The sequence below is a fragment of the Pelophylax lessonae genome (genome assembly GCF_965119305.1).
Source record: "Pelophylax lessonae genome assembly, chromosome: 6".
NCBI classification, from domain to species: domain Eukaryota; kingdom Metazoa; phylum Chordata; class Amphibia; order Anura; family Ranidae; genus Pelophylax; species Pelophylax lessonae.
This window is the reverse complement of record NC_138773.1, coordinates 33,175,908-33,202,119: the sequence shown is the minus strand read 5'-3', so window position 1 is coordinate 33,202,119 and position 26,212 is coordinate 33,175,908. Positions and strand designations below refer to the sequence as shown.

The 26,212-nt window shown below is 43.6% G+C and overlaps 1 protein-coding gene across 1 annotated transcript in view; it reads left to right on the top strand.

Moving 5' to 3' along the window:
* The first annotated feature begins 2,413 nt into the window (after positions 1–2,413).
* Positions 2,414–26,212, top strand: part of SEZ6L2 (seizure related 6 homolog like 2) — a 73,243-nt gene continuing 49,444 nt past the window's right edge. Inside the window, exons 1-8 of the mRNA XM_082261240.1 lie at positions 2,414–2,559; positions 7,295–7,549; positions 10,660–10,793; positions 14,234–14,426; positions 14,619–14,804; positions 16,100–16,268; positions 17,292–17,455; positions 23,055–23,249. Coding sequence (XP_082117366.1) covers positions 2,469–2,559; positions 7,295–7,549; positions 10,660–10,793; positions 14,234–14,426; positions 14,619–14,804; positions 16,100–16,268; positions 17,292–17,455; positions 23,055–23,249 — 1,387 coding nt within the window. The 5' untranslated portion in view covers positions 2,414–2,468. The remainder of the gene's footprint in view (positions 2,560–7,294; positions 7,550–10,659; positions 10,794–14,233; positions 14,427–14,618; positions 14,805–16,099; positions 16,269–17,291; positions 17,456–23,054; positions 23,250–26,212) is intronic.

Below are 26,212 nucleotides of genomic sequence, written 5' to 3'. Positions count from 1 at the left end.
GTGCCCTCCACCTCCACCTCCACCTCCACCTCCACAACACCCACCACCTCGCCAAATGCCACATGGCCAGTGGCAATATGGCCAGCAGGATCCAAACCTGCCCTCATGGCAACCTGATTATAGCTATCACCAACTTTAATTTTTGTAACCCCCTATTATTTACTTTACCCCTGTTTGCCAGTTTCTAGTTTAATTTTGTCCAAATGGACCTTTTTTATGTTTAGTTTATTATACGGAAAGTATTGATGTTTGCTTTTTTTTTTTTTGCTGAGATCCAAAAAATAAAGAAAATTGAAAATAAAAAATGGCCTATCTGAATTTGTTAACATGTTTAATATTGTGCATAACCTGAAAAATATGTTTTAGACATTAATTCATAAAAGAATAAAGGGTCATATCAATAGTTAGATCTTTGGTGTGAAAATACAAAAATAATGGTGAAGAGTTCAAATTATTTAATTATAAAATTTGATAGAACAGATAGAATAGACAAACATTATCTTCATCATAACAGAACACATGCCTTTTTATTAGAAAAGTATGGCATTATGAGCAGCATCTTCCTTCTTCTCACATTTATCAAGATGAGCATGTGCTCCGCATTTCACCTATTTCTTGGACTTCCGCGAGCCGAAAGTTCTTTCTGAATAAAATGTTGAGTTTACTAGAGAAAATTCTTCCGGGAACTCATTTGGTTTGATCATGCGTGTTGGGATTTGTAGCTGTGTGTCGGCAGAATTGCGTACTGACAGGCGAACAATCGTCCGTTCTGGTGTCGGCATACAAATATTTTCATGTTTGCAAGAAAGACTTTTGTCCGCGGATTGTGCGCAGACATCTGTCGGAGGCACCATACTAACACGCGTACAATCGGCAGATCCTTCGTCCACCGACGTTTGTATGCCGACGATCGGTACGTGTGTACGGGGCTTTAGGTTGGGGTAAAAGGTTAGGTTCAGGTTTAGGGTTAGGTATTAGATTGAGTTGAAGGGTTGGGTTCAGGTTTGGGGTTAGGTCTTAGGTTGAGGGGAAGAGTTAGGTTCAGATTGAAGGTTAGGTCTTAGGTTGAGGTGAAGAGGTTGGTTCGGGTTTAGGGTTCGATTGTAGGTTGAGGGGAAGGGTTAGGTTCAGGATTAGCGTTAGGTCTTCTGTAAAGGTGAAGGGTTACGTTCAGGTTTAGGGTTAGGTCTTAGGTTGAGGTGAAGGGTTAGGTTAAGGTTTAGTGTTAGATGTTAGGTTCAGGTGAAAGGTTAAGTTCAGGTTTAGGGTTAGGGCTTAGGTTGAGGTTAAGCTTTAGGTTTAGGGTTAGATCTTCAGTTGAGGGGAAGGGTTAGGTTCACGTTTAGGGTCAGGTTTATGGTGAGGTCTTAGGTTAAGGTAAAGGGTTAGGTTTAGGTTTAGGGTTAGGTCTTAGGTTGAGTCAATGGGTTAGGTTCAGGTTTAGGGTTATTTCTTCAGTTGAAGAGAAGGGTTAGGTTCAGGTTTAGGGTTAGGTCTTCGGTTGAGATGAAGGGTTAAGTTTAGTGTTAGGTCTTAGATTAGGGTAAAGGGTTATGTTCAGGTTTATGGTTAGGTCTTAGGTTGAGTTAAAGGGTTAGGTTCAGGTTTAGGGTTAGGTCTTACGTTGAGATAAAGCGTTAGGTTCAGGTTTAGTGTTAGGTCTTCGGTTGAGGTAGAGGATTAGGTTCAGGTTTAGGGTTAGGTCTTCGGTTGAGAGGAGGGGTTAGGTTCAAGTTTAGGATTAGGTCATAGGTTATGGTAAAGGGTTATGTTCAGGTTTAGGGTTAGGTCTTAGGTTGAGGTAAAGGGTTAGGTTCAGTTTTGAGGTTAGGTCTTACGTTGAGGTAAAGGGTTAGGTTCAGGTTTAGGGTTAGATCTTCGGTTGAGGGGAAGGGTTGGGTTCAGGTTTTGGGTTAGGTCTAGTTGAGGTGAACGGTTAGGTTCAGTTTTAGGGTTAGGTCTTAGGTTGAGGTGAAGGGTTAGCTTCAGGTTTAGGGTTAGGTCTTAGGTTGGGGTGAAGGGTTAGCTTCGGGTTTAGGGTTACGTCTTAGGTTTAGTTGAAGGGTTAGGTTCAGGATTGCAAACTGACTTGTACATATTTTTGGCGCCATGTAGGGAGGTGAGGGTAAGTACTAAGGAGTTGGGCCAGCACAGCAGTAATTACTCACTTCCAGAAAAGGGGAGGGCTGTGACGAACAAGAAGGGCGGGAGCTGTGCTAGGAAACTGCCTTATCCAGGAGTAATCAAATGTTCTAGCAAGTTCAAAGGGACATTGCAAATGAATAAAAAATAACTTATAAAATGGAAAAATGCTGCAAGTAAGTATTTCAATTTCTGTGCTTTGACCTGCAATGATTTAAGTTGGTGACAGGGTCTCTTGAACATGTCTGTGTTGTCTCCACTGCTCAGGACTGCCCCTGCTGGATGAGGAGAGTACAGACATCCCAGAACTTTTGCACACACCCTCCATGGGGCGCTCGGACCCCGTCTCCCTGGAGCAGCTGGTACATCAGGCTGTGATGAAGAAAGATTTCCTGGGTCAGGAGAGCTTCTTTGCAGGTGAGAGATGGGGTGCTGCAGGCTTATGATGGGCAGGGAGGGGCAAGGCGGGGCAGAAAAAAAAAAAAAGTAAAAGGTAACATTGGCATAAAGTAGTACACAGCTTGCATTTTACTGACAGGCCCTCTACAGTGCCCTGAACCCACTACATAGCCACAGACTTTTTAAATATTGGCACCCCTCCCCCAACTCTGCACCCCTCTATGTAACGTGGCATCGCCACCGAGGACTAAAAGTTTAATCTGCTAATATTTTGCCTTCCCTGGTTATTCCCTCCCCCCTCATCAGCATGCAAATGATATATTTAAATACAATTTTCTTTTTTCATAACATACCCTATTTTAGACTTGCTCCTCTATGCGGTGCAGGCAGATCATGGTTGGTGGGAGGAGCCGGCAGGGTGCTGTACATAGCTTCCTAAAAACATCACAGCACCCTGAGGGTTATAAAACCTGTCATTTTTTTTTTTTTGTATAATCCATGTCCCATGGGGTAGATTTCCCTTCACTTCCTGTCCCATAGCCACAACAGGAAATAAGAGGAAACCCTTGCAAAATGAGGAAATCTTTAGAACTAGTGTCCCCATCAGAGGATTTCCTGTTCTGGTGACAAAGCAAAATCTGGGATTTTCTTTTACTTTCACTTTTGGTAAACAGGACAAATAGAGAGGGTGAATTTCCAAAATGGGCATACATACAAAATCTGACAGGGGCTCTAATCCTAATGCTATATCCAAAACTAAAACTAAAAGTTTGCCTTTAGTTATAATCAAATTTCTAATGTATTGTTAGAGAATGGGGCCTGTGGGGGAAGGTATCATTCACTATATTGTCAAAAGTATTGGGACGCCTGCCTTTACACGCACATGAGCTTTAATGGCATCCCAGTCTTAGTCTGTAGGGTTCAATATTGAGTTGGCCCACCCTTTGCAGCTATAACAGCTTCAACTCTTCTGGGAAGGCTGTCCACAAGGTTTAGGAGTGTGTCTATAAACCTGACCCTAAACCTGAACCCAACCCTTCCCCTCAACTGAAGACCTAACCCTAAACCTAAACCTTCACCTCAACCTAAGACCCAACACTTCACCTCAACCTAAGACCTAACCCTAAACCTGAATGTAACCCTTCACCTCAACCTAAGACCTAACCCTAAACCTGAATGTAACCCTTCACCTCAACCTAAGACCTAACCCTAAACTTGAATGTAACCCTTCACTTTAACAAAAGACCTAACGCTAAACCTGAACCTAACCCCTCACCTCAACCTACGATCGAACCCTAAACCTGAACCTAACTCTTCACCTCAACCTAAGACCTAAACTTTAACCTGAACTTAACCCTTCCCCTCAACTGAAGACCTAACCCTAAACCTGACCCTAACCTTTCAAGAGAAGGCCTGGCTCACAGTCTCCGCTCTAATTCATCCCAAAGGTGTTCTATCGGGTTGAGGTCAGGCCTTTGTGCAGACCAGTCAAGTTCCTCCTACCCAAACTCCCTCATCCATGTCTTTATGGACCATGCTTTGTACACTGGTCCAAATCATTTGGTTGAGGGGGGGTTATGGTGTGGGGTTGTTTTTCAGGGGTTGGGGTTGGGCTTGGCCCCTTAGTTCCAGTGGAGGGAACTCTTAAGGCGTCAGCATACCACGACATTTTGGACAATTTCAAGCTCCCAACTTTGTGGGAAGAGTTTGGGGATGGCCCCTTCCTGTTCCAACATGACTTCGCACCAGTGCACAAAGCAAGGTCCATAAAGAAAAGGTGAGCGAGTTTGGGGTGGAGGAACTTGACTGGCTTGCACAGAGTCCTGACCTCAACCCGATAGAACACCTTTGGGATGCATTGGAGCGGAGAGTGGGAGTCAGGCCTTCTAGTCCAATATCAGTGCCTGACCTCACAAATGCGCTTCTGGAAGACTGGTCAAACATTCCCATAGACACACTCCTAAACCTTGTGGACAGCCTTTCCAGAAGAGTTGAAGCTGTTATAGCTGCAAAGGGTGGGCCAACTCAATATTGAACCCTACGGACTAAGACTGGGATGCCATTAAAGTTCATGTGTGTGTAACAATGAGGGATGAGACCTGATATTCTCCTTATGACTCCTTTTAAGGGGTAGACTTGAGCATTTAAGGTTTGGTTAAATTAATTCACCTTATATTTGTTGTTGTGATAGAGTGTTATGTTATGTACTTCAGCCGGGATATGCCCCAAGGCTATGTTTTGTAATCACTTAAATAACTCTTGAATAAACAGAATTAAAAAAAAAATAAAAATTGAATGTGCGTGTAAAGGCAGGTGTCCCAATACTTTTGACAATATAGTGCATTATGTACTGTTTGCTGTTGGGTCTTCCATTCTGATGGGGACCCGAGGAAGCGCAGTTAGCACATGAAACGTGTTGTGTTATGATGTTGATACAATGCAGAGGGGCGGGAGGCTGATATGGCCCCTCCCCTTGGCATTCTTCTTACCACTACTTGTCTTAGAGCTAGAGGTATGGTGCATCTCCTTGTTGGATGGCCACAGGGGAAGGATCTCATAGATAGGTTTTCAAAGCAGATAGGAACATGGGACAATGTACTACATGGGGGAATCAGAGGTGTGATGAGAATATCGCTCCCCTCTATAAACCGGCTGAATTATATACTTTATATATATATATATACACAGTAGCTCACAAAAGTGAGTACACCCCTCACATTTTTGTAAATATTTTATTCTATTTTTTCATGTAAAGTAGTGAGTGTACAGCTTGTATAACAGTGTAAATTTGCTGTCCCCTCAAAATAACTCAACACACAGCCATTAATGTCTAAACCGCTGGCAACAAAAGTGAGTACATCCGTAAGTGAAAAATGTCCACATTGGGCCCAATTAGCCATTTTCCTTCCCCGGTGTCATGTGACTGGTTAGTGTTACAAGGTCTCAGGTGTGAATGGGTAGCAGGTGTGTTAAATTTGGTGTTATCGCTCTCACTCTCTCATACTGGTCACTGGAAGTTCAACATGGCACCTCATGGCAAAGAACTCTCTGAGAATCTGAGAAAAAGAATTGTTGCTCTACGTAAAGATGGCCTAGGCCAGGGGCGTAACTACAGGGGTTGCAGGGGTTGCAATCGCTACCGGGCCCCATGCTCCAGGGGGCCCGGTAGCAAACCAGTGGGTGAACTTCCAGGATCGCAAAGGTCACACTTGCGACCGGACCCTGGCATTGCACCACTGTGGGGAGGACCCAAGATTGCAGGAAGTGGGCCCACAAGATTGCAGGAAGGGGGCCCACTGCAGAACTTGTGAAAGAATCCTGCTGCGGGACCGTAATAAAAGGCCATGCAACGAGTGTAAAGAGCCCCAGGATTAGTGGGAAGAGCCCTGGGCTTGAAGGTAAGGGCCCCGGCCAGGGGTCTGGGGGGCCCTTTATGGTTACTTGCATTAGGGCCCTGAAGGTTCTAGTTACGCCTCTGGCCTAGGCTATAAGAAGATTGCCAAGACCCTGAAACTGAGCTGCAGCACGGTGGCCAAGACCTACAGCAGTTTAACAGGACAGGTTCCACTCAGAACAGGCTTCGCCATGGTCGACCAAAGCAATTGAGTGCATGTGCTCAGTGTCATATTCAGAGGTTGTCTTTAGACTTATGAGTGCTGCCAGCATTGCTGCAGAGGTTGAAGGGGTGGGGGGTCAGCCTGTCAGTGCTCAGACCATACGCCGCACACTGCATCAAATTGGTCTACATGGCTGTCATCCCAGAAGGAAGCCTCTTCTAAAGATGATGCACAAGAAAGCCTGCAAACAGTTTGCTGAAGACAAGCAGACTAAGGACATGGATTACTGGAACCCTGTCCTGTGGTCTGATGAGACCAAGATAAACTTATTTGGTTCAGATGGTGTCAAGTGTCTGTGGCGGCAGCCAGGTGAGGAGTACAAAGACAAGTGTGTGTTGCCTACAGTCAAGCATGGTGGTGGGAGTGTCATGGTCTGGGGCTGCATGAGTGCTGCCGACACTGGGGAGCTACAGTTCTTTGAGGGAACCATGAATGCCAACATGTACTGTGACATACTGAAGCAGAGCATGATCCCCTCCCTTCAGAGACTGGGCTGTAGGGCAATATTCCAACATAACGACCCCAAAACACACCTCCAAGACGACCACTGCCTTGCTAAAGAAGCTGAGGGTAAAGGTGGTGGATTGGCCAAGCATGTCTCCAGACCTAAATCTAATATCTGTGGGGCATCCTCAAACAGAAGGTGTAGGAGTGCAAGGTTGCTAACATCCACCAACACTGTCATGTTGTCATGGAGGAGTGGAAGAGGACTCCAGTGACAACCTATGAAGCTCCGGTGAACTCCATTCCCAAGAGGGTTAAAGCAGTGTTGGAAAATAATGGTGGCCACACAAAGTATTGACACTTTGGGCCCAATGTGGACATTTTCACTTAGGGGTGTACTCACTTTTGATGCCAGCGGTTAATACATTAATGGCTGTATGTTGAGTTATTTTGAGGGGACAGCAAATTTACACTGTTATACAAGCTGTACACTCACTACTTTACATTGTAGCAAAGTGTAATTTCCTCAGTGTTGTCACATGAAAAGATATAATAAAACATTTACAAAAATGTGAGGGGTCACGGGTGTACTCACCTTTGTGAGATACTGTATATGTGTACATGACCTGTTCACCAAACTTATATCATGTATGTTTGATTTCATTTTGTTATTTGGTCTTGTGTCCGCACAGTTGGCACCACCTCCATCCCCACCCTTGGTGCCCCCGTGGCGTTGACCGATGACCTGGCTCCGGCAGGGGTCAGCGAGACCTCCGGGGTCCTCACCACAGCCGTTGGTGGCGCTTTTTCTCTACCGCCACCTCTCAGTACCCTGACCCCTCCATCACCGGCACCCACAGGAGGCCCGGGGCCCTCTGCCGAGGGGGAGGAAGAGACGACCACCACCCTGATCACTACCACCACCGTCACCACAGTACACAGCCCCGGTGAGAAATATACAACTATTGATGTTCTGTTTATATGGTTGTGACATCATTACTCTATAGAAGTAATAGGAATTTTCAGATTTGTTACATTTTACAAGAGTGACATCATTACTGTAAAAATATCAGTTCTATTTTCCAAGAGTGACTCTCCAGCAAATAGTTCTATAATAACAAGAGTGACATCACTCCCCAGGTATAACAAGAGTGACATCACTCCCCAGGTATTACAGGAGTGACATCACTCCCCAGGTATTACAAGAGTGACATCACTCCCTGGGTATAACAGGAGTGATATCACTCCCCGGGTATAACAGGAGTGACATCACTCCCTAGATATAACAGGAGTGACATCACTCCCCAGGTATTACAAGAGTGACATCACTCCCTGGGTATTACAAGAGTGACATCACTCCCTGGGTATAACAAGAGTGACATCACTCCCTGGGTATAACAGGAGTGATATCACTCCCCAGGTATAACAAGAGTGTTATCACTCCACTCCCCAGGTATAACAAGAGTGACATCACTCCCCAGGTATAACAAGAGTGATATCACTCCCCGGGTATAACATGATTTACATCACTCCCCGGGTATAACAGGTGTGACATCACTCCCCAGGTATAACAGGAGTGACATCACTCCCCAGGTATAACAAGAGTGACATCACTCCCCAGGTATAACAAGAGTGACATCACTCCCCGGGTATAACATGATTTACATCACTCCCCGGGTATAACAGGTGTGACATCACTCCCCAGGTATAACAGGAGTGACATCACTCCCCAGGTATAACAAGAGTGACATCACTCCCCAGGTATAACAAGAGTGACATCACTCCCCGGGTATAACATGATTTACATCACTCCCCGGGTATAACAGGAGTGACATCACTCCCTAGATATAACAGGAGTGACATCACTCCCCGGGTATAACAGGAGTGACATCACTCCCCAGGTATAACAAGAGTGACATCACTCCCCGGGTATAACAGGAGTTACATCACTCCCCGGGTATAACAGGAGTGACATCACTCCCCAGGTATAACAAGAGTGACATCACTCCCCGGGTATAACAAGAGTGACATCACTCCCCGGGTATAACAGGAGTGACATCACTCCCTAGATATAACAGGAGTGACATCACTCCCCAGGTATTACAGGAGTGACATCACTCCCCAGGTATTACAAGAGTGACATCACTCCCTGGGTATAACAGGAGTGATATCACTCCCCGGGTATAACAGGAGTGACATCACTCCCTAGATATAACAGGAGTGACATCACTCCCCAGGTATTACAAGAGTGACATCACTCCCTGGGTATTACAAGAGTGACATCACTCCCTGGGTATAACAAGAGTGACATCACTCCCTGGGTATAACAGGAGTGATATCACTCCCCAGGTATAACAAGAGTGTTATCACTCCACTCCCCAGGTATAACAAGAGTGACATCACTCCCCAGGTATAACAAGAGTGATATCACTCCCCGGGTATAACATGATTTACATCACTCCCCGGGTATAACAGGTGTGACATCACTCCCCAGGTATAACAGGAGTGACATCACTCCCCAGGTATAACAAGAGTGACATCACTCCCCAGGTATAACAAGAGTGACATCACTCCCCGGGTATAACATGATTTACATCACTCCCTGGGTATAACAGGTGTGACATCACTCCCCAGGTATAACAGGAGTGACATCACTCCCCAGGTATAACAAGAGTGACATCACTCCCCAGGTATAACAAGAGTGACATCACTCCCCGGGTATAACATGATTTACATCACTCCCCGGGTATAACAGGAGTGACATCACTCCCTAGATATAACAGGAGTGACATCACTCCCCGGGTATAACAGGAGTGACATCACTCCCCAGGTATAACAAGAGTGACATCACTCCCCGGGTATAACAGGAGTTACATCACTCCCCGGGTATAACAGGAGTGACATCACTCCCCAGGTATAACAAGAGTGACATCACTCCCCGGGTATAACAAGAGTGACATCACTCCCCGGGTATAACAGGAGTGACATCACTCCCTAGATATAACAGGAGTGACATCACTCCCTGGGTATAACAGGAGTGACATCACTCCCCAGGTATAACAAGAGTGACATCACTCCCCAGGTATAAAAGGAGTGACATCACACCACAACTATCTGTTGTACTTTATGGGAGTGACATTGCTACTCTGACAATGATTATATTTAGACATCATATATCAATATGTAACTGCTCTGCAGACATGGTATATTTTATAGCAGTGACATCACTACAGTAATGAAATCAGATATACAGGTATATTATATTCTCTATTGTCCAAGTATGATATATTTTATAGCTTTTACATTGTAAATTTATTACTATGTTAGACTGTATATTGCAGTGACATCACAAGACTAGGTAAAATAGTATTTTCCAGGTGTGGCATCACTGTTCTTGAAATTTAAAGGTTCAGGATACCCAATACTCATTTAACATGAGGGGTTCTCACCATCCCTGCACTGAGCTTCCAGAGTGGCACACAAGCTGTGCCCATTATGAGGGGTTCCCACCAACCTTGTGCAGAGTTCCCGGATCTGTACATCTGCTGTGCTCTTTATGAGGGGTTCTCACCATCCCTGTACTGAGTTCCTGGGTCTGTTCACCTGCTGTGCCCATTATGCGGGATTCCCACCATCCCTGTGCTGAGTTCCTGGGCCTGAACACCTGCTGTGCCCATTATGAGGGGTTCCCACCCTCCTTACTGAATTGTTATGTATTTTATATTATAGAGACAGTGGCAGAAGGAGATGGAGCACACAAAGATAGGTGGGAACACTTAAAGCTACCGGGTGTGCAGGAGCAGAGCCGGGAATTGTGGGCGGGAGATCTCACTGCTAGCGTATCCATGACTTAGAAAAAGCCAGGAGCAGACGCACCCCACTGCACTCCACCTAGAACTGAAGTATCACTGTAGAGCGTTTGGGTGGACTGGCACTTTAAGTTCTAATATACAAGGATGACATCACTGCTCTTCATTTATAATTTATATCTTGCACAACCAACGTTTTTCCTAAATGTGATCTATTCATATTGTCTGTATTTCTCCTGTTCTTCCAGTTCTGTGTAACAACAATATTTCAGAGTTGGAGGGTATTTTGGAGGCTCCGGAATACGCTGGTGGAAGTTTCTTTGGTGGTCTGTACTGTACATACAGTGTTTCCGTGTACCTGGGTTATGGAGTGGAGATTCGGGTGAGTCTCAGAGCTGACACTCTTCTCATTATGAACTGGGTGTGCAAGTAGAAAAGCACCAAACGCAGAACATATAAAGTCAAGAGACATTTTATTCAGACACTTGTATCATAAACAGCCAACACGTTTCGGGGGTTGAGGGTCCCCCTTCCTCAGGGCTCGGTAGTAGTGAATGTACTGGGCTGATAAAACAGAAGGCATCCTTAGGGGTAATCATTATTATTGCTGCAGATGTTGGTTGCTAGGCTATGTCAGGGTAAGTAATCTCCGATGAAAGGCATTAAATGCCTGGAATATTAGAAAGACTAAATAAATGCTCCTTTGCTTGAGAGTTTCTGGCAGCTAGGCTTGTAGAAGAGTGACTCCCCTTGTCTAGCCGCTGCTTCGGCTGTGCTGCCACTCCAAACGGGTCAAGGAAACCCAGATAGACTTTAAAAATGATTAAAATACAGAGGGTACACCCACCTAGCGCATTACCATACTTGCCAACTGTCCATTTTTTCCTGGGACAGTCCCTGCAAATAGGAGCCTGTCCCAGGTAATTTATATTGTCCCTGGAAGCGCCTGTTTATCGGGCTGCCCATAAATGTTACGTAGAAGTAGTGCAGCTGAATGGGAGAATTATTCCAACTCTGCTACTTGGCCTTAAGTTTGAAATTCCCTTTTAATTTCCTGTAATTCTCTCTATATTGAGTAGACTCTATAATCTGATAAGTAGGCGAGATTAATTATGCAGAGTGGGCGGGGCTTCAGGGAATTGGGTGTGGTAATTGATAGCTGTGCTGCAAAGTGTCCCTGGAATTATTTTTTAAATGTTGGCAACTATGCATTACCTTTGCAACAATTTATTACAAAAAGAAATATGTGTACATCATACTCACAAACGAGATGACTTGCAAGCATGATAAAAATATATATTCGTGTGTGTGTATATATATATATATGTGTATATATATATTTAAAAGAAACAGTCCACCAATAATGATAAAAATACAGAGGGCGCACCGGCCTAGCGCATTACCCATGCAACAATTTATTACATAAAGAAATATGTGTACATCATACTCACAAACTAGATGACTTGTTCAAGCATGATAAAAAAAAAAATATATATATATATACCAATAGTCTATGCAGCCTATTCTACTGATTAGAGACAGTTGTGGGATGTAATTCTCCAAATGAAACTGACGCGTTTCGAGGGTGACCCCTCTTCTTCAGAGCTCTGAAGAAGAGGGGTCACCCTCGAAACACGTCACTTTCATTTGGAGAATTACATCCCACAACTGTCTCTAATCTGTAGAATATGCTGCAGGGACTATTGGTAGACTGTTTCATATATATATATATATATATATATATTTTATCATGCTTGAACAAGTCATCTAGTTTGTGAGTATGATGTACACATATTTCTTTATGTAATAAATTGTTGCATGGGTAATGCGATAGGCCGGTGCGCCCTCTTTATTTTTATCATTTTTAGTGCCTGGAATATTACCCTGACACATTACATACTGCACTTAATGAATATTAAACCATGTCCGTCACTTTCTGGCTTTTTATACTCCACAAAAAATCAGCGAATGCTAAAAAAAATACCAGTACGCTACTAAGTAAAGTTAAAGATATGTCCCTGCACTGTTGCTCCTCCCAGGCAACTTCTATCCCCATCACTGGTCCCCAGTAGTGCAAGGTCATTGGTGTCAATGGGAGGAATAGTCCCCCATTGTTGGTGATAGTGGGAGAAGTAGTTCTCTTTCATTGATGTCAGTGGGAGGAATAGTCCCCCATCATTGGTGCCAGTGGGAGGAATAGTTCTCTTTCATTGATGTCAGTGGGAGGAATAGTGCCCCATCATTGGTGTCAGTGTGAGGAATAGTCCCCCATCATTGGTGCCAGTGGGAGGAATAGTTCTCTTTCATTGATGTCAGTGGGAGGAATAGTGCCTCATCATTGATGTCAGTGGGAGGAATAGTCCCCCATCATTGGTGCCAGTGGGAGGAATAGTTCTCTTTCATTGATGTCAGTGGGAGGAATAGTGCCCCATCATTGGTGTCAGTGTGAGGAATAGTGCCCCATCATTGGTGTCAGTGGGAGGAATAGTTCTCTTTCATTGATGTCAGTGGGAGGAATAGTGCCTCATCATTGATGTCAGTGGGAGGAATAGTGCCTCATCATTGGTGACAGTGAGAGGAATAGTGCCCCATTGTTGGTGTCAGTGGGAGGAATAGTGCCCCATCATTAGTGTCCATGAGAGAATTCGGAATAGTGCCCAATCATTGGTGTCAGTGGGAGGAATAGTTCCCCATTATTGGTGTCCGTGGGAGGAATAGTGCCCCATCATTGGTGTCAGTGGGAGGAATAGTGCCCCATCATTGCTGTCAGTGAGAGGAATAGTGCCCCATCGTTGGTGTCCGTGGGAGGAATAGTGCCCCATCATTGGTGTCAGTGGGAGGAATAGTGCCCCATCATTGGTATCAGTGGGAGGAATAGTGCCTCATCATTGGTATCAGTGGGAGGAATAGTGCCCCATCATTGGTGTCAGTGGGAGGTATAGTGCCCCATCATTGGTGTCAGTGGGAGGTATAGTGCCCCATCATTGGTATCAGTGGGAGGAAAAGTGGCCCTTCATTTGCATCTGTGGGAGGAATAGTGCCCCATCATTGGTGTCAGTGGGAGGAATAGTGCCCCATCATTGGTGTCAGTGGGAGGAATAGTGCCCCATCATTGGTGTCAGTGGGAGGAATAGTGCCCCATCATTGGTGTCAGTGGGAGGAATAGTGCCCCATTGTTGGTGTCCGTGGGAGGAATAGTGCCCCATCATTGATGTCAGTGGGAGGAATAGTGCCCCATCATTGGTATCAGTGGGAGGAATAGTGCCTCATCATTGGTATCAGTGGGAGGAATAGTGCCCCATCATTGGTGTCAGTGGGAGGTATAGTGCCCCATCATTGGTATCAGTGGGAGGAAAAGTGGCCCATCATTTGCATCTGTGGGAGGAATAGTGCCCCATCATTGGTGTCAGTGGGAGGAATAGTGCCCCATCATTGGTGTCAGTGGGAGGAATAGTGCCCCATCATTGGTGTCAGTGGGAGGAATAGAGGAATAGTGCCCCAAGGGCCAAATAAAAGCAAAGGTCTATGGTTGTCAGCATCATGGTCTATGCTGACAATTCTCCTGCTACCCATCTTTGATATAGGCACACTTTATATTAAAATCATTTACTTTATTGTGGCATTTGACGCTGCAAGACATCACAGAGAGAGGTCACCAAGGGATACCATCAAAGTTTTGTTCTGGGGCCCCATTTATTGTTACCTGCCAGGAAGTCTTTATACATATTTGTAACATGAAAGAAGGTGCCCATTTATTACACTGATACAGATGTTTGTCACAGTGCACATGGAGATGTATTAATCATCAGGACCTGTTTTTAGGTGGAGAAGCTGAACTTGTCCAAAGAGGAGGCTCTGAGCGTCGAGGGCGTGGAAGAAGACCACCGCTTTCTGCTGGCCAATGAGACCCTGATGGCTGAGGGTCAGGTGATCCGTAGCCCAACCAATCACATTGCAGTGCGCTTTCAAACCTATCGTGCCACCAGCCCAGGAGCCTTCAAACTGCGCTACCAAGGTGCGGACTTCATTTTCCGGGCCTGTGTTCTTCGCCTTTACGCTTTGCCTTATGTTAATAATTTATTGCTCGGTTGTCTCATACTTTATCACCATAATGTAAAATAAATTAAAGCCTAATGATGAGAGAGGGACTTTTATAGTCTAATTATACGAATGACTCAATGGATATGTGCTTAAATTATCTTCTCAGCCTACGTCTTGAGCTGTGTCTTCCCTCCGCGACCGGATAATGGAGAAGTAACCGTCACGGACCTTCACCCTGGAGGAACCGCTAACTTTCACTGTGCCCCTGGGTTCACGCTGAAGGGTGTAGACTCCCTGGTCTGTCTGAATATTACCCGCCCGCAGTGGAGTGGCAAACCGCCAGTATGTGCAGGTGAGATGGGGGTGGACAGGAGGTGGAGGTGGTGGGGACTGTGTTACACTACTAGGTACTCCAATACAGTATATATATATATATATATATATATATATATATATATATATATATATATATATTCAGAGCTGAAAGGCAAGAGGTAGAGGTTCTGGGGTTTGTTGGAGGGTCTATTGATGCTGGCTACTGGGGAATCTATTGTTGCTGTAGGGGATCTATTTTTGCAGGAGGATCTATTGTTGCTGGTGGAGGATCCATTGTTGCTGGGGGTGAGTCTTATGTTGCAGGGGGTCAATCATTGCTGAGAGGGATCTACTGTTAGGGTAGGGGTAACATTTTGCTGGCTAATGATACTGGCTTTTGGGAGTCCATTGTCGCTGGGGTGGATCTATTGTCGCTGGGGAGTCAGTTGTTGCTAGATCTATTTTACTGCCTTTTATGTTATCATTACCAAATTCCATACAAAATACTTAGCACCACAAAATGATACTTGGTTCTGTATTCTCTAAAAGGGGGTGCTACTGGGAGGTGGGTAAGGGGTGGAACCAAGAAACAATGCTCGGAGGTGGGTAGGAGGGTGGAGTCAATGGGTGACTTGGGGGGAGGAGTTCCTGCACCCATTCTCTGAGAAAAAAAGCCATATATGTATATATATATATATATATATAAAAATAAAAAATAAAAATATATATATATATACATATATATATATATATATATATATATATATATATATATACTGTATAAACATACATACATATATATATATATATATATATATATATATATATATATATACACACACACACAGTATATATATTTTTATATATATATATATATATATATATATATATATATATATATATATACAGTATATATATACGGTATATAGATATATATCTATCTATCTATATAGATAGATAGATAGATACCGTATATATATATATACAAAGTATTTATACAGTATATACATATCAGGTATAACATTTAACCCTTCCATTTCAATTTGCAAACCATCCCAGCCAGATTCAAATAACTCTACCATGCAACCCCTGATGGATTATATTTTTTAGATTACATATCAATATGCTGCTATGATTGGCTCATGCCTTTCCTGCAAAATATATCTAAGCCCAACATTTTTTTTTCTAGTTTTGGATAAAGTAGGGAAAAGTTATAACTTCTCCAGGTTTACTGGCTCTTTGGAAGTACAGAAACCCATAGTGATGGTTAAGCAGCCCTTGCACAGAATGTACATAATCCCTAAAATTGTATTCTTTACATATGTATTCCAGCAACTTGCGGAGGTGTAATACGTAACGCCACCATTGGACGCATTGTGGCCCCTGACGTCACCGCAACCCACAGCAACAACCTGAGCTGCCATTGGCTAATTGAGGCATCTGAAGGACAGCGGCTGCATCTGCACTTCGAGAGAGTCTCTTTGGATGAGGACAATGACAGGTTAGTCCCTTACCAGACAATCCCCCCTATGATCGCCATCTGAGGATAAAGCCACCCACACGTCATTCCAAATTCAGAATCCAGAAAGTTTTTTGTAGGTAAAATAGAGGATTTTTTTGTGTTTTTGAATTGTTTGTTGTCAGCATCCAGAAGGTAAACCCTACGCATTTCTTTACTAAGGAACCTCCCCTGAGGAAGTCATTTAGTGACGATACACAAATGATAGAGTTTCTGGATGCGGACGTTAGCGCGCACATTGTAAACTAGGTGGGGGTATAATTTGAAAATTTGGAAGCGTTTTTAGATTGCTTTAATAAATCACCCTTAGATGATCTGCACTTTTTGAGTGTTTTTTATATTGTGGACATCAGTGATTTGATGGGGTACTGGAAGTGGAAGCGATGACTGTGGACCATTCATGAATCCTTTATTGGAATTGTACCACACTCATGTGTTTAAAGACATCTACACTCTGGGTCCATCCCTACGGTAAGCCTTTGATTTAGATGTTGTGGTGGCAAAAGATACGGCACTCACATGGGTCTCCTTCATGTTGTGGAAATCTACAGCAAGTGGGTTGGATTGGTGAAGTCACATAAAATTGACTTTTTACATCTTAGACACAGTGGTAGAGGATTACCAACCATTTTTGCATCAGAGGAATTTCATTAAAGCACTGCTATATAAATCTTTATTTTAAAAATGTAAAAACGTGATTTTCAGCAACTGGGGTATAAACTGCCCCCCAACCAGTGTTGAGATAAGGTTCTTTAGCACCCAAGGGTAAAGAACCAAACAGTGTGCACTAATCCCCATGAGCTGTGAACTTTTTCAACAATAAAGGTTGCAGGTCCTGCCCTTTTTGCACCCCTTTTCCTGCTAAAGTACCCATGGCAGTTGCCTGTTCTGCCTACCCCTCGGCATAGCCCTGCCCCCTCCTTCTAGAGTACGGGTCTCTCCTCTTGCCTTGCTCTCTCTTCCCTTTGCTCTCTTTCTCTCACCCATCTCTTGCCCTCCCTGCAGGTTGGTGGTTCACTCTGGTAGCTCCACCCTTTCCCCATTGATCTACGACTCTGACATAGATGATGCCCCAGAGCGGGGTCTGCTGAGCGATGCCCAATCTCTTTACATCGAGCTGGTCTCGGAGAACCCAACTGCACCTCTTCTGCTCAGCCTACGCTATGAAGGTACGCCATTTCCCTAAATCTTACTGAAGTAGAGTTGAACTTATATAGGTGAATATTAGGCAGTAGGGGTTTTACTGGCTACATCCAACTCTCATTCTCTGTGATTTTCTTGAAAATAATTGATCCTTTCTACTAAATAAAGGTGCATAATTAGGCCCATTGTAGGCCTAATAGTTGGTATAAACTTGTCATGGTTCTGTCCTGGTTCACATGGTTGTGTCTCATGAAACAATTTTTCTTGGAGGGTAACAGAAAATTGTATAAATGTTTTATATATGGCCATGGACAACTTGTAGGAAGATAATGGAAGGCGCCAAAGGGTATCATCCACACCTTATGTCTGGCGCTCCATCTTTCCCTTGACAAACTGTCTTGAATAAAATTGTAATCAACTTTAACTAATAATTCACTTAGTGTAGAACATGCTCTGATTAGATTGCCTTGATTTTAATGAAGGGCAACTGGATCTTAAATAAGGGTTTGGTTTATTTACAGATATGGTTATACATAGATTCTAATTACAAGGGAAAGTAGAAAGGATTAAAGATAACATAGATGTTAAAAGGGACCCTAGGCTAGAATGTTCATTCTTACTTATTACGTACCTGGTGCAGATTGAGGTGAAGAGAGGGCTTCTCTTGCACATCATCTCCAGCACTCCTGGTAGTGGGGACTGGAGATGTGAGGGGACAGATTGGCACAAGGGCCAATGTTGCAGGCAGCTCAGCCGATTGTAGCCGAGTGTGGACCACTGGGTGAGGATCAAATGCAGAAATGTGGTAGGAACCATTCAGAAGCCGCAATACAAGCTGAAGGTCATCAACAGAATGACCTGGACAAAATAACAGAGTGGGCAACGACATGTTTAATGTGGAGAAGTGTAAGGTTTTGCACTTGGGGACTAAAAGCATAAAAGCACAATACACTTTAGGGGGGGAACCTTTGAGGGAATCAATAATGGAGAAAGATCTGGGAGTCCTGGTAGAGGATAGACTAAGCAACAGCACGCAATGTTAAGCGGCAGCTGCCAAAGCAGGCAGAATATTAGCATGCATAAAGAAAGGGATGTATTCCAGAGATAAGACTATAATCCTTCCACTTTATAAAACTCTGGTCCGACCACATCTGGAGTATTCTGTCCAGTTCTGGTCGCCAGTCCTCAGGAGGGATGTGTTAGAGCTGGAGAAGGTCCAGAGAAGGGCAACTAAATGAATTAGGGGATTGGAGGACCTTAATTATGAAGAGCGTCTGCAATCGCTTGATTTATTCTCCCTGGAGAAGAGACGCCTGAGAGGGGACATGATAGCAATTTATAAATATCTCAATGGTGATCTCAGCATAGAAAAAAAGCTATTCAGTCGGAAGGATTGCATGAGGACTAGAGGGCATACAATGCGTCTGGAGGAGAAGCATTTTAACCTCAGGCAACGTGGGGGGTTCTTTACTGTTAGGGCTACAAGATTGTGGAATTCTCTACCACAAGAGGTGGTTTCTGCGGGAAGTATGGTGGCTTTCAAAAGACTCTTAGACTTACATCTCAAGGATCAGAACATTCAGGGGTATGCGAGATGATTACGGCCACACATACCTACACAGGTTGAACTGGATGGACTATTGTCTTTATTCAACCTCACCTACTACGTAACTATGTAACAGGTAGGCAGCGACTTACCAAATCAGAAGGCAGGAGCAGAATCAGGATGCAGACCAAGGTTAGAAACAGCTGGGCAGTGAAGTAAAGGAACATCAGGCAGAGGTAGTCTGAGGAAACAGGCCAAGGTAAGTAAAGAGCCAGGCAGCGAGGTACTGAATCAGAAGGCAGGATGCAGAGTCCAAAATACAGACTGAGGCCGCAACAGGTAGACAAGAATCCAGAGACAGGTCAGAGGCAAGTTGGGTCGAATATGGGCAGACAAACATAGCAGGTCAGGTTTCATGTGTCAGGAAACTAGCTGAGGACAACGCAGCAATCTGTCCATGTCACATTCCAGCTTATACAGGCCGTTTGGCGCCAATACCAGTGCAGAGCATGCACGGGCGCCTACGCCCACACTGCTTAGCATGCACACTAATATGACCGCACCTGGCTGCTAACATACGTCTGGCAATAACTTTATTCTTAGAAACATGCAGATGCCCATGAGCATGCACTGGTCTTCTTACATTAGTATAACCTCACACACAAGGCCTTTGTCTTTTCTCGGAACATTTCCATCAGACGGGTCCAAGAATTTCACATCCATGCTTGCAGGTTAAAGGAATACTTATCCAACAAACCATACAAAAATCCATCCTTGTCCTCTGTATCATTCTTGTGACCTCAGATCTTTTATTTTTCTGCAACAGAGGTACAGTGAGGGAATAAAGTATTTGATCCCCTGCTGATTTTATACTTTTGCCCACTGACAAAGAAATGATCAGTCCATAATTTTAATACTAGGTTTATTTTAACAGTGAGAGACAAAATAACAACAAAAAAACACATTTCATAAAAGTTATAAATTAATTTGCATTTTGATGAGTGAAATAAGTATTTGATCCCCTATCAATCAGGAAGATTTCTGGCTCTCAGGTGTCTTCTTTACAGGTAATGAGCTGAGATTAGGAGCACTCTCTTAAAGGGAGTGCTCCTAATTTCAGCTTGTTACCTGTATAGAAGACAACTGTCCACAGAAGCAATCAATCAATCAATCAGATTCCATTCTCTCCACCATGGCCAAGACCAACGAGCCCTCCAAGGATGTCAGGGACAAGATTGTAGACCTACAAAAGGCTGAAATGGTCTACAAGACCATCGCCAAGCAGCTTGGTGAGAGAGTGACAACAGTGCAATTATTCACAATGGGAAGAAACACAAAATAACTGTCAATCTCCCTCAGTCTAAGGCTCCATGCAAGATCTCACCTTTGTGGAGTTTCAATGATCATGAAAACGGTGAGAAATCAGCCCAGAACTACACAGGAAAATCTTGTCAATGATCTCAAGGCAGCTGGGATTATAATCACCAAGAAAACAATTGGTAACACACTACGCCATGAAGTACTGAAATCCTGCAGCGCCCGCAAGGTCCCCCTGCTCAAGAGAGCACATGTACAGGCCTGTCTGAAGTTTGCTCATGAACTTCTGAATGATTCAGAGGAGAACTGGGTGATAGTGTTTTGGTCAGATGAGACCAAAATTGAGCTCTGTGGCATCAACTTAACTCGCTGTGTTTGGAGGAGGAGAAATGCTGCCTATGACCCCAAGAACACCATCCTCACCATCAAACATGGAGGTGGAAACATTATGCTTTGGAGGTGTTTTTCTGCTAAGGGGACAGGACAACTTTACCGCATCAAAGGGACGATGGAAGGGGCCATGTAACGTCAAGTCTTGAGTGAGAACCTCCTTCCCTCAGCCAGGGCATGGAAAATAGGTTGTGGATGGGTATTCCAGCATGACAATGACCCAAAACAAATGGCCAAGGCAACAAAGGAGTGGCTCAAGAAGAAGCACATTAAGGTCCTGGAGTGGCCTAGCCAGTCTCCAGATCTTAATGCCATAGAAAATACAGTATATTGAGGGAGCTGAAGGTTTGAGTTATCAAAATCCCTCCTGAGATGTGTGCAAACCTGGTGGCCAACTACAAGAAACGTCTGACCTCTGTGATTGCCAACAAGGGTTTTTCCACTAAGTACTAAGTCATGTTATGCAAAGGGTCAAATACTTTTTTCACTCGATAAAATGCAAATCAATTTATAACTTTTTTTAAATGCGTTTTTCTTGTTTTTTTTTGTTGTTATTCTATCTCTCACTGTTAAAATAAACCGACCATTAAAACTATAGACTGATCATTTCTTTGTCAGTGGGCAAATGTACAAAACCAGCAGAGGATCAAATAGTTTTTTCCCTAATTGTAAATTAATCGTATATTGGTACAAAGGGGAGCTGGAATTTACAAAAAGAAATGGTGAACGTAGCCTTTAAGGCAGCCTTTCCTAGCCTTTTTACTCAAGAGGAACCCTTGAAATAAGTTTTGGGTCTCAGAGAACCCTGTTAAAATTGAGGGTCAGTGGGAAAAAAATGTACCTTATGTTGGAAACTATTGGGAAAAATGGTATATTGGTGCATAAGGAGCTGGAATTTAGAAAAAAAAAAGGTGAACTTAAGCTTTTAACCACTTGCCGACTGCCTAACGACGATTTACATCGGCAGTAAGCCCGATGCGCGCTCCCGCTCCGTCACGGACCCCCCCCGCGTGTGTGCCCGGCGGACCCGATGCACTTGCGATCGTCGGTTACAACGGGAGAAAGGCAGACGGCTGATGTAAACAAAGCCGCCTGTCATTCTCCCCTGTGTAAGAATGGAGATCATACGGTTCTGCTATGTAGGACCATTGATCACTGTTCCTACACCTCAAGCCACAACCAATCACAGTTAGAAGCACGCCCCTAGGGACACACTTAACCCCTCACGCGCAAAAAAAAGTTAACCCCTTCACTGCCAGTGTCATTTTTACAGTAACAGTGCATATGTATAGCGCTGATTACTGTAGTAATGTCACTGGTAACCCCAAAAGTGTCAAAAATGTCAGTCAAGGGTCCGATCTGTCCGCCGATATGTCGCAGTCCCGCAAAAAAAAATCGCAGATCGCCGCCATTATGCGTTGAAAAAAAAACAACAAAAATGACAAAAATCTTTCCCTTAGTTAGTAAACGCAATAACTTTTGCGCAAAACCAATCAAAATACGCTTTTTGCGATTTTTTTTTTTTACCAAAAATATGTAGCATAAAACAAATTGGCCTAAAATGTTAAAAAATGTAGATTTTTAAATTTTTTTTGGGGGGAATTTCATATAAAAAAAAATGTGAAAAATATTATTTTTGCAAAATTTACGCTCTTTTTTTGTTTATAGCGCATGATCAAAAAAATCGCACAGGTGATCAAATACCACCAAAAGAAAGCTCTGTTTATGGGAAAAAAAGGATGTCCAATTTGGTTAGGTACAGCATCGCACGACCGCGCAATTGTCCGTTAAAGTCACGCAGTGTCGAATCGCAAAATAGGCCCTGGTCAGGAAGGGGGTAAAATCTTCCAGGGCTTAAGTGGTTAAACTATGATTGTTAGTACTGACAATTAGGTTCAGCACCAAAGGCTCTCGACAGCTCCCCAGTTCCACTGATCTTGGAGTAGAGGTACACAGTAACTAGGTGACATGGGGGTCTGTGTTGAAGAAACTTTCTTCACATTAGACCAGGTTTACATTTTCTCAAGTCAATTGGAATGCAAAATCCACTTAAAACAGGTCCAGTGAAGATCAAGGAGGTCAAATGAATTCTGAATGATTTTAGAAGCATCTCATACTGATGCCATCAACACAAGCCCTTCATCCACTTCAAGGTCGGGAAACTTTGCGAAGTGGTCACTGAAAATGCTAAAGTGAGGAAAGAGCCAGGAACGATTGAATTTACTGGAAATGTAAAAGGTCAAGGAAACTCAGTTCAGACTCCAAGATGAAATATTGTTTGGTAGGTCAACTGACCTTTTAATATCACCACCACCTCAAAATCAATATGACCAATTCCCTCACTTTGTTATCTTTTTCTCTTTCTCTCTTAGTTTTTTCTGAGACACGGTGTTATGAGCCCTTTTTGGCCCATGGGAATTTCAGTACCACAGACCCCCTCTTCTCTGTGGGTACCCTGGTTTCCTTCTCTTGTAATGCGGGGTACATGCTCGAACAAGGCCCGCCGGTCATTGAGTGCGTGGACCCAGCTGATCCCCACTGGAATGAGAGCGAACCAGTCTGCAAAGGTAAGAGACATCTGCTACAGATGGGTGTGCTTTTCTGCAAATCTAAATTTACTAGGATGGCAAACTTGTTTGCAGCTGAAAACAGAATATATATATTTACTGACCATCACACTTATATAAGCTTGTTAGGCATACCCATTAATATAGACCATACATTATGTTTACCAAGTGAGTGCATATTGCTGTTAACTCTTCATGTTTTATTAAGTTGCTACATTTAGATGGTGGCGCCCCCTGTCTTGTTGCTTTTGTTACCATTAATATATATATACAGGAATATTGCTGCGCTAAAACCTATAAAAGCACAATCATATAATAAAAAATTATTATATATAAAAAATATATATAAATAAATATAGGCGAAAAGCAGCTGACAAAGATCTTATTTCTAGGAACAGATCAATGGTAAATGAAAATAAAGGTGTAGCACTAATCTTAGATGTATATGGCAGATATGCAAGTCCATATAGTCAGGAAGATCCATAGCATAAGAGTGTCCACTCCACAAACAGATGTGAGAAAGCCAAAAGAACCGCCACCGAGCCCACAAGACACACTGCCTCTTACCAAAAAACAGGGACCCTCATTACAAAGGTCTTGTACAGCATTCAGGTTGCAGTCAAACGACTCCGCCACTAAGCTGGCAAGTGAAATTTCCACCACAGGTATATGGATTGGAGCGAATTCTCAGCAGCATTGGGGATTTTCCCTTTGCATGCGGTCTGCACTCGGGTATACAACCAAAAAGATGGCCGCCGCGTCTCCTCCTCGTGGCAGCGAGCGTTGCCGTAGGCTCCTTCTGACGTGTTTCGTCATAGGCTTGACAACGTCAGCCTATGATGAAACCCTTGTGATTTCAACAGTTTCCACTCATCACAAGATCTTGGATGTGTCTGTTGGAATTTTGTGAGGTCAGGTACTGATACTGGATGAGAAGAACTGGCTTACAATCAGTTTTCTAATTCCTTCCAAAGGTGTTCAGTAGGGTTGGGGTCAGGGCTCTGTGCAGGCCAGGTGAGTTCCTCCACACCCAACTGGTCACACCATGTCTTTATGGAGCTGGCTTTGTACACAGGGGCACAGTCATGCTGTAACAGAAAAGGTCCTTCACCAAATTGTTACTACAAGGTTAGGAGTGGACAACTGTCTAAAATCATACTGTAGTATTAACAGTACCCTTCATTGGATACACCTGAACTCAAGCATCTGGGGATGGGGGTTCACATACTTTTGGCCATAGAATAACTGTGAAGGTCAGGTGTCCAAAACCTTTTGGCCATAGAGTAACTGTGAAGGTCAGGTGTCCAAAAACTTTTGGCCATATAGTGGTATATATGAACTCTGCATAGTTATTTACATAAGACCATCATATTCTCTATGTAGCCAACTGATTTATTCCGATCAGTCCCCTAAGCAGGATACTGACCACTTTACCAGCAATATTGGTGACCAATGATGGCCACTTACAAATGAGAAGTCATTAAAGTGTGAATCAACGAAAGCATGAAGATGTGACAGCCACATCAAAACAATGTTACAATGTTGACTCTATATGAGCAATTGCTCATATAATTTCCGAGTGACCTATGACACATTTGGCGAGCCAGCCAGCCATTCGGGATAGGCCGACCTTCATTGCCCAACACCAGCCTGCTTTTCATATCTCAGTCCTGCTATTCCTGAGATGTCGTCTCCACACAGAGCTTCAGGGGGGGAGGTGCTCAGATATATATTTGTGTTTCTCAACAATTTCTAGTTGCCATGGTAACTAATGTAGGGCTCAGAATTAACTCCTTCCCTCCCATAGAGATGAAAAGTCGACGTAAGATTTCCCCAGCCTAAAAGTGGCAGGATGGGAGGCGAGCGGGGGCAGCGGAGTTAAATCCAAGGATTGCTTTAAACTCATCACATTCATTTAGCTTACGGCTGGAGTAGGTGTCACGTTTGGAGATTAGTGCGAATTCATAAACACTTTTAGATGTATTTACCACTGAGATCTCTAAAAATACCTCGGATGGCTGATTAACCGTGTTTAGAAGGATCCATTCCTCCGCTGTGCTTAATAATCACATCACACTTCTTGAGCATCTAATGTCCACACTTATAGGACCATCGTTGGGTCTCAGAGTGTACCCCCCAAATCTTAAGGTCACCAGGTCATCAGCCCTTTTACATTTTTTTACCAAAATGTTCAAACCACCAAGAAGAAAGCTACAGTATGATGGAGTGTTTTAGCATGGCAAAGATTGCAAAGCATTTCCTTAATGAGGTCACTGTGGGGAGAACTGCTAACAAAATCCCTTACATACAACGCCATAGGAGGGGATTGTGAAGAATGTCTGGGTGTGGTTATGTGACCTTTAATCCACAGGCTACAATGTGAAGTCTATAATGCATTATATAGTCACAAAAATTGCATTTTGTACACTTGGTTGGATGCACAGTGGTGCTAGCTGCTTCCTATAGTATATAGAGTTGAGTAATAGGTGGTTTATATACAGGGATAGCACGGAAAGTTTTTTTTCACATTTATAATGCATTATGTTTAATGGGCTCTCAGTCAAATGCAGGGTGCAGTCTATAGGGCAATATACAATCCATAGTCTTTAATGTATACTGTGTGATGCAGTATGTGATGTACGTGTATGTGTAGCACATGTGGGGCTTGCTGTGTGTTGACTTCTTAGGCCTCCCTCTGATTACCTGCAGACAGTTGCTGGGTTTTTTTTTTACATATCCCTCCTTTCTCCCGTTTGCTCGGTACTCAATAAACAGTCCAGGGTATTTAGTTTTTTGTATTTATTGTGGAACTTGTGGAAGCAGACTTTGACCATACTGCCACTTGTATGGAAGAATTAGGTCTTCTTGCTCTGTCCAGCAGCAGACTTGTTGCAACGACTTTATCCTTAGGACACTCTCTAGCATCCCCTTGACTACACCCATCCACTGACTCTTCTACTTGA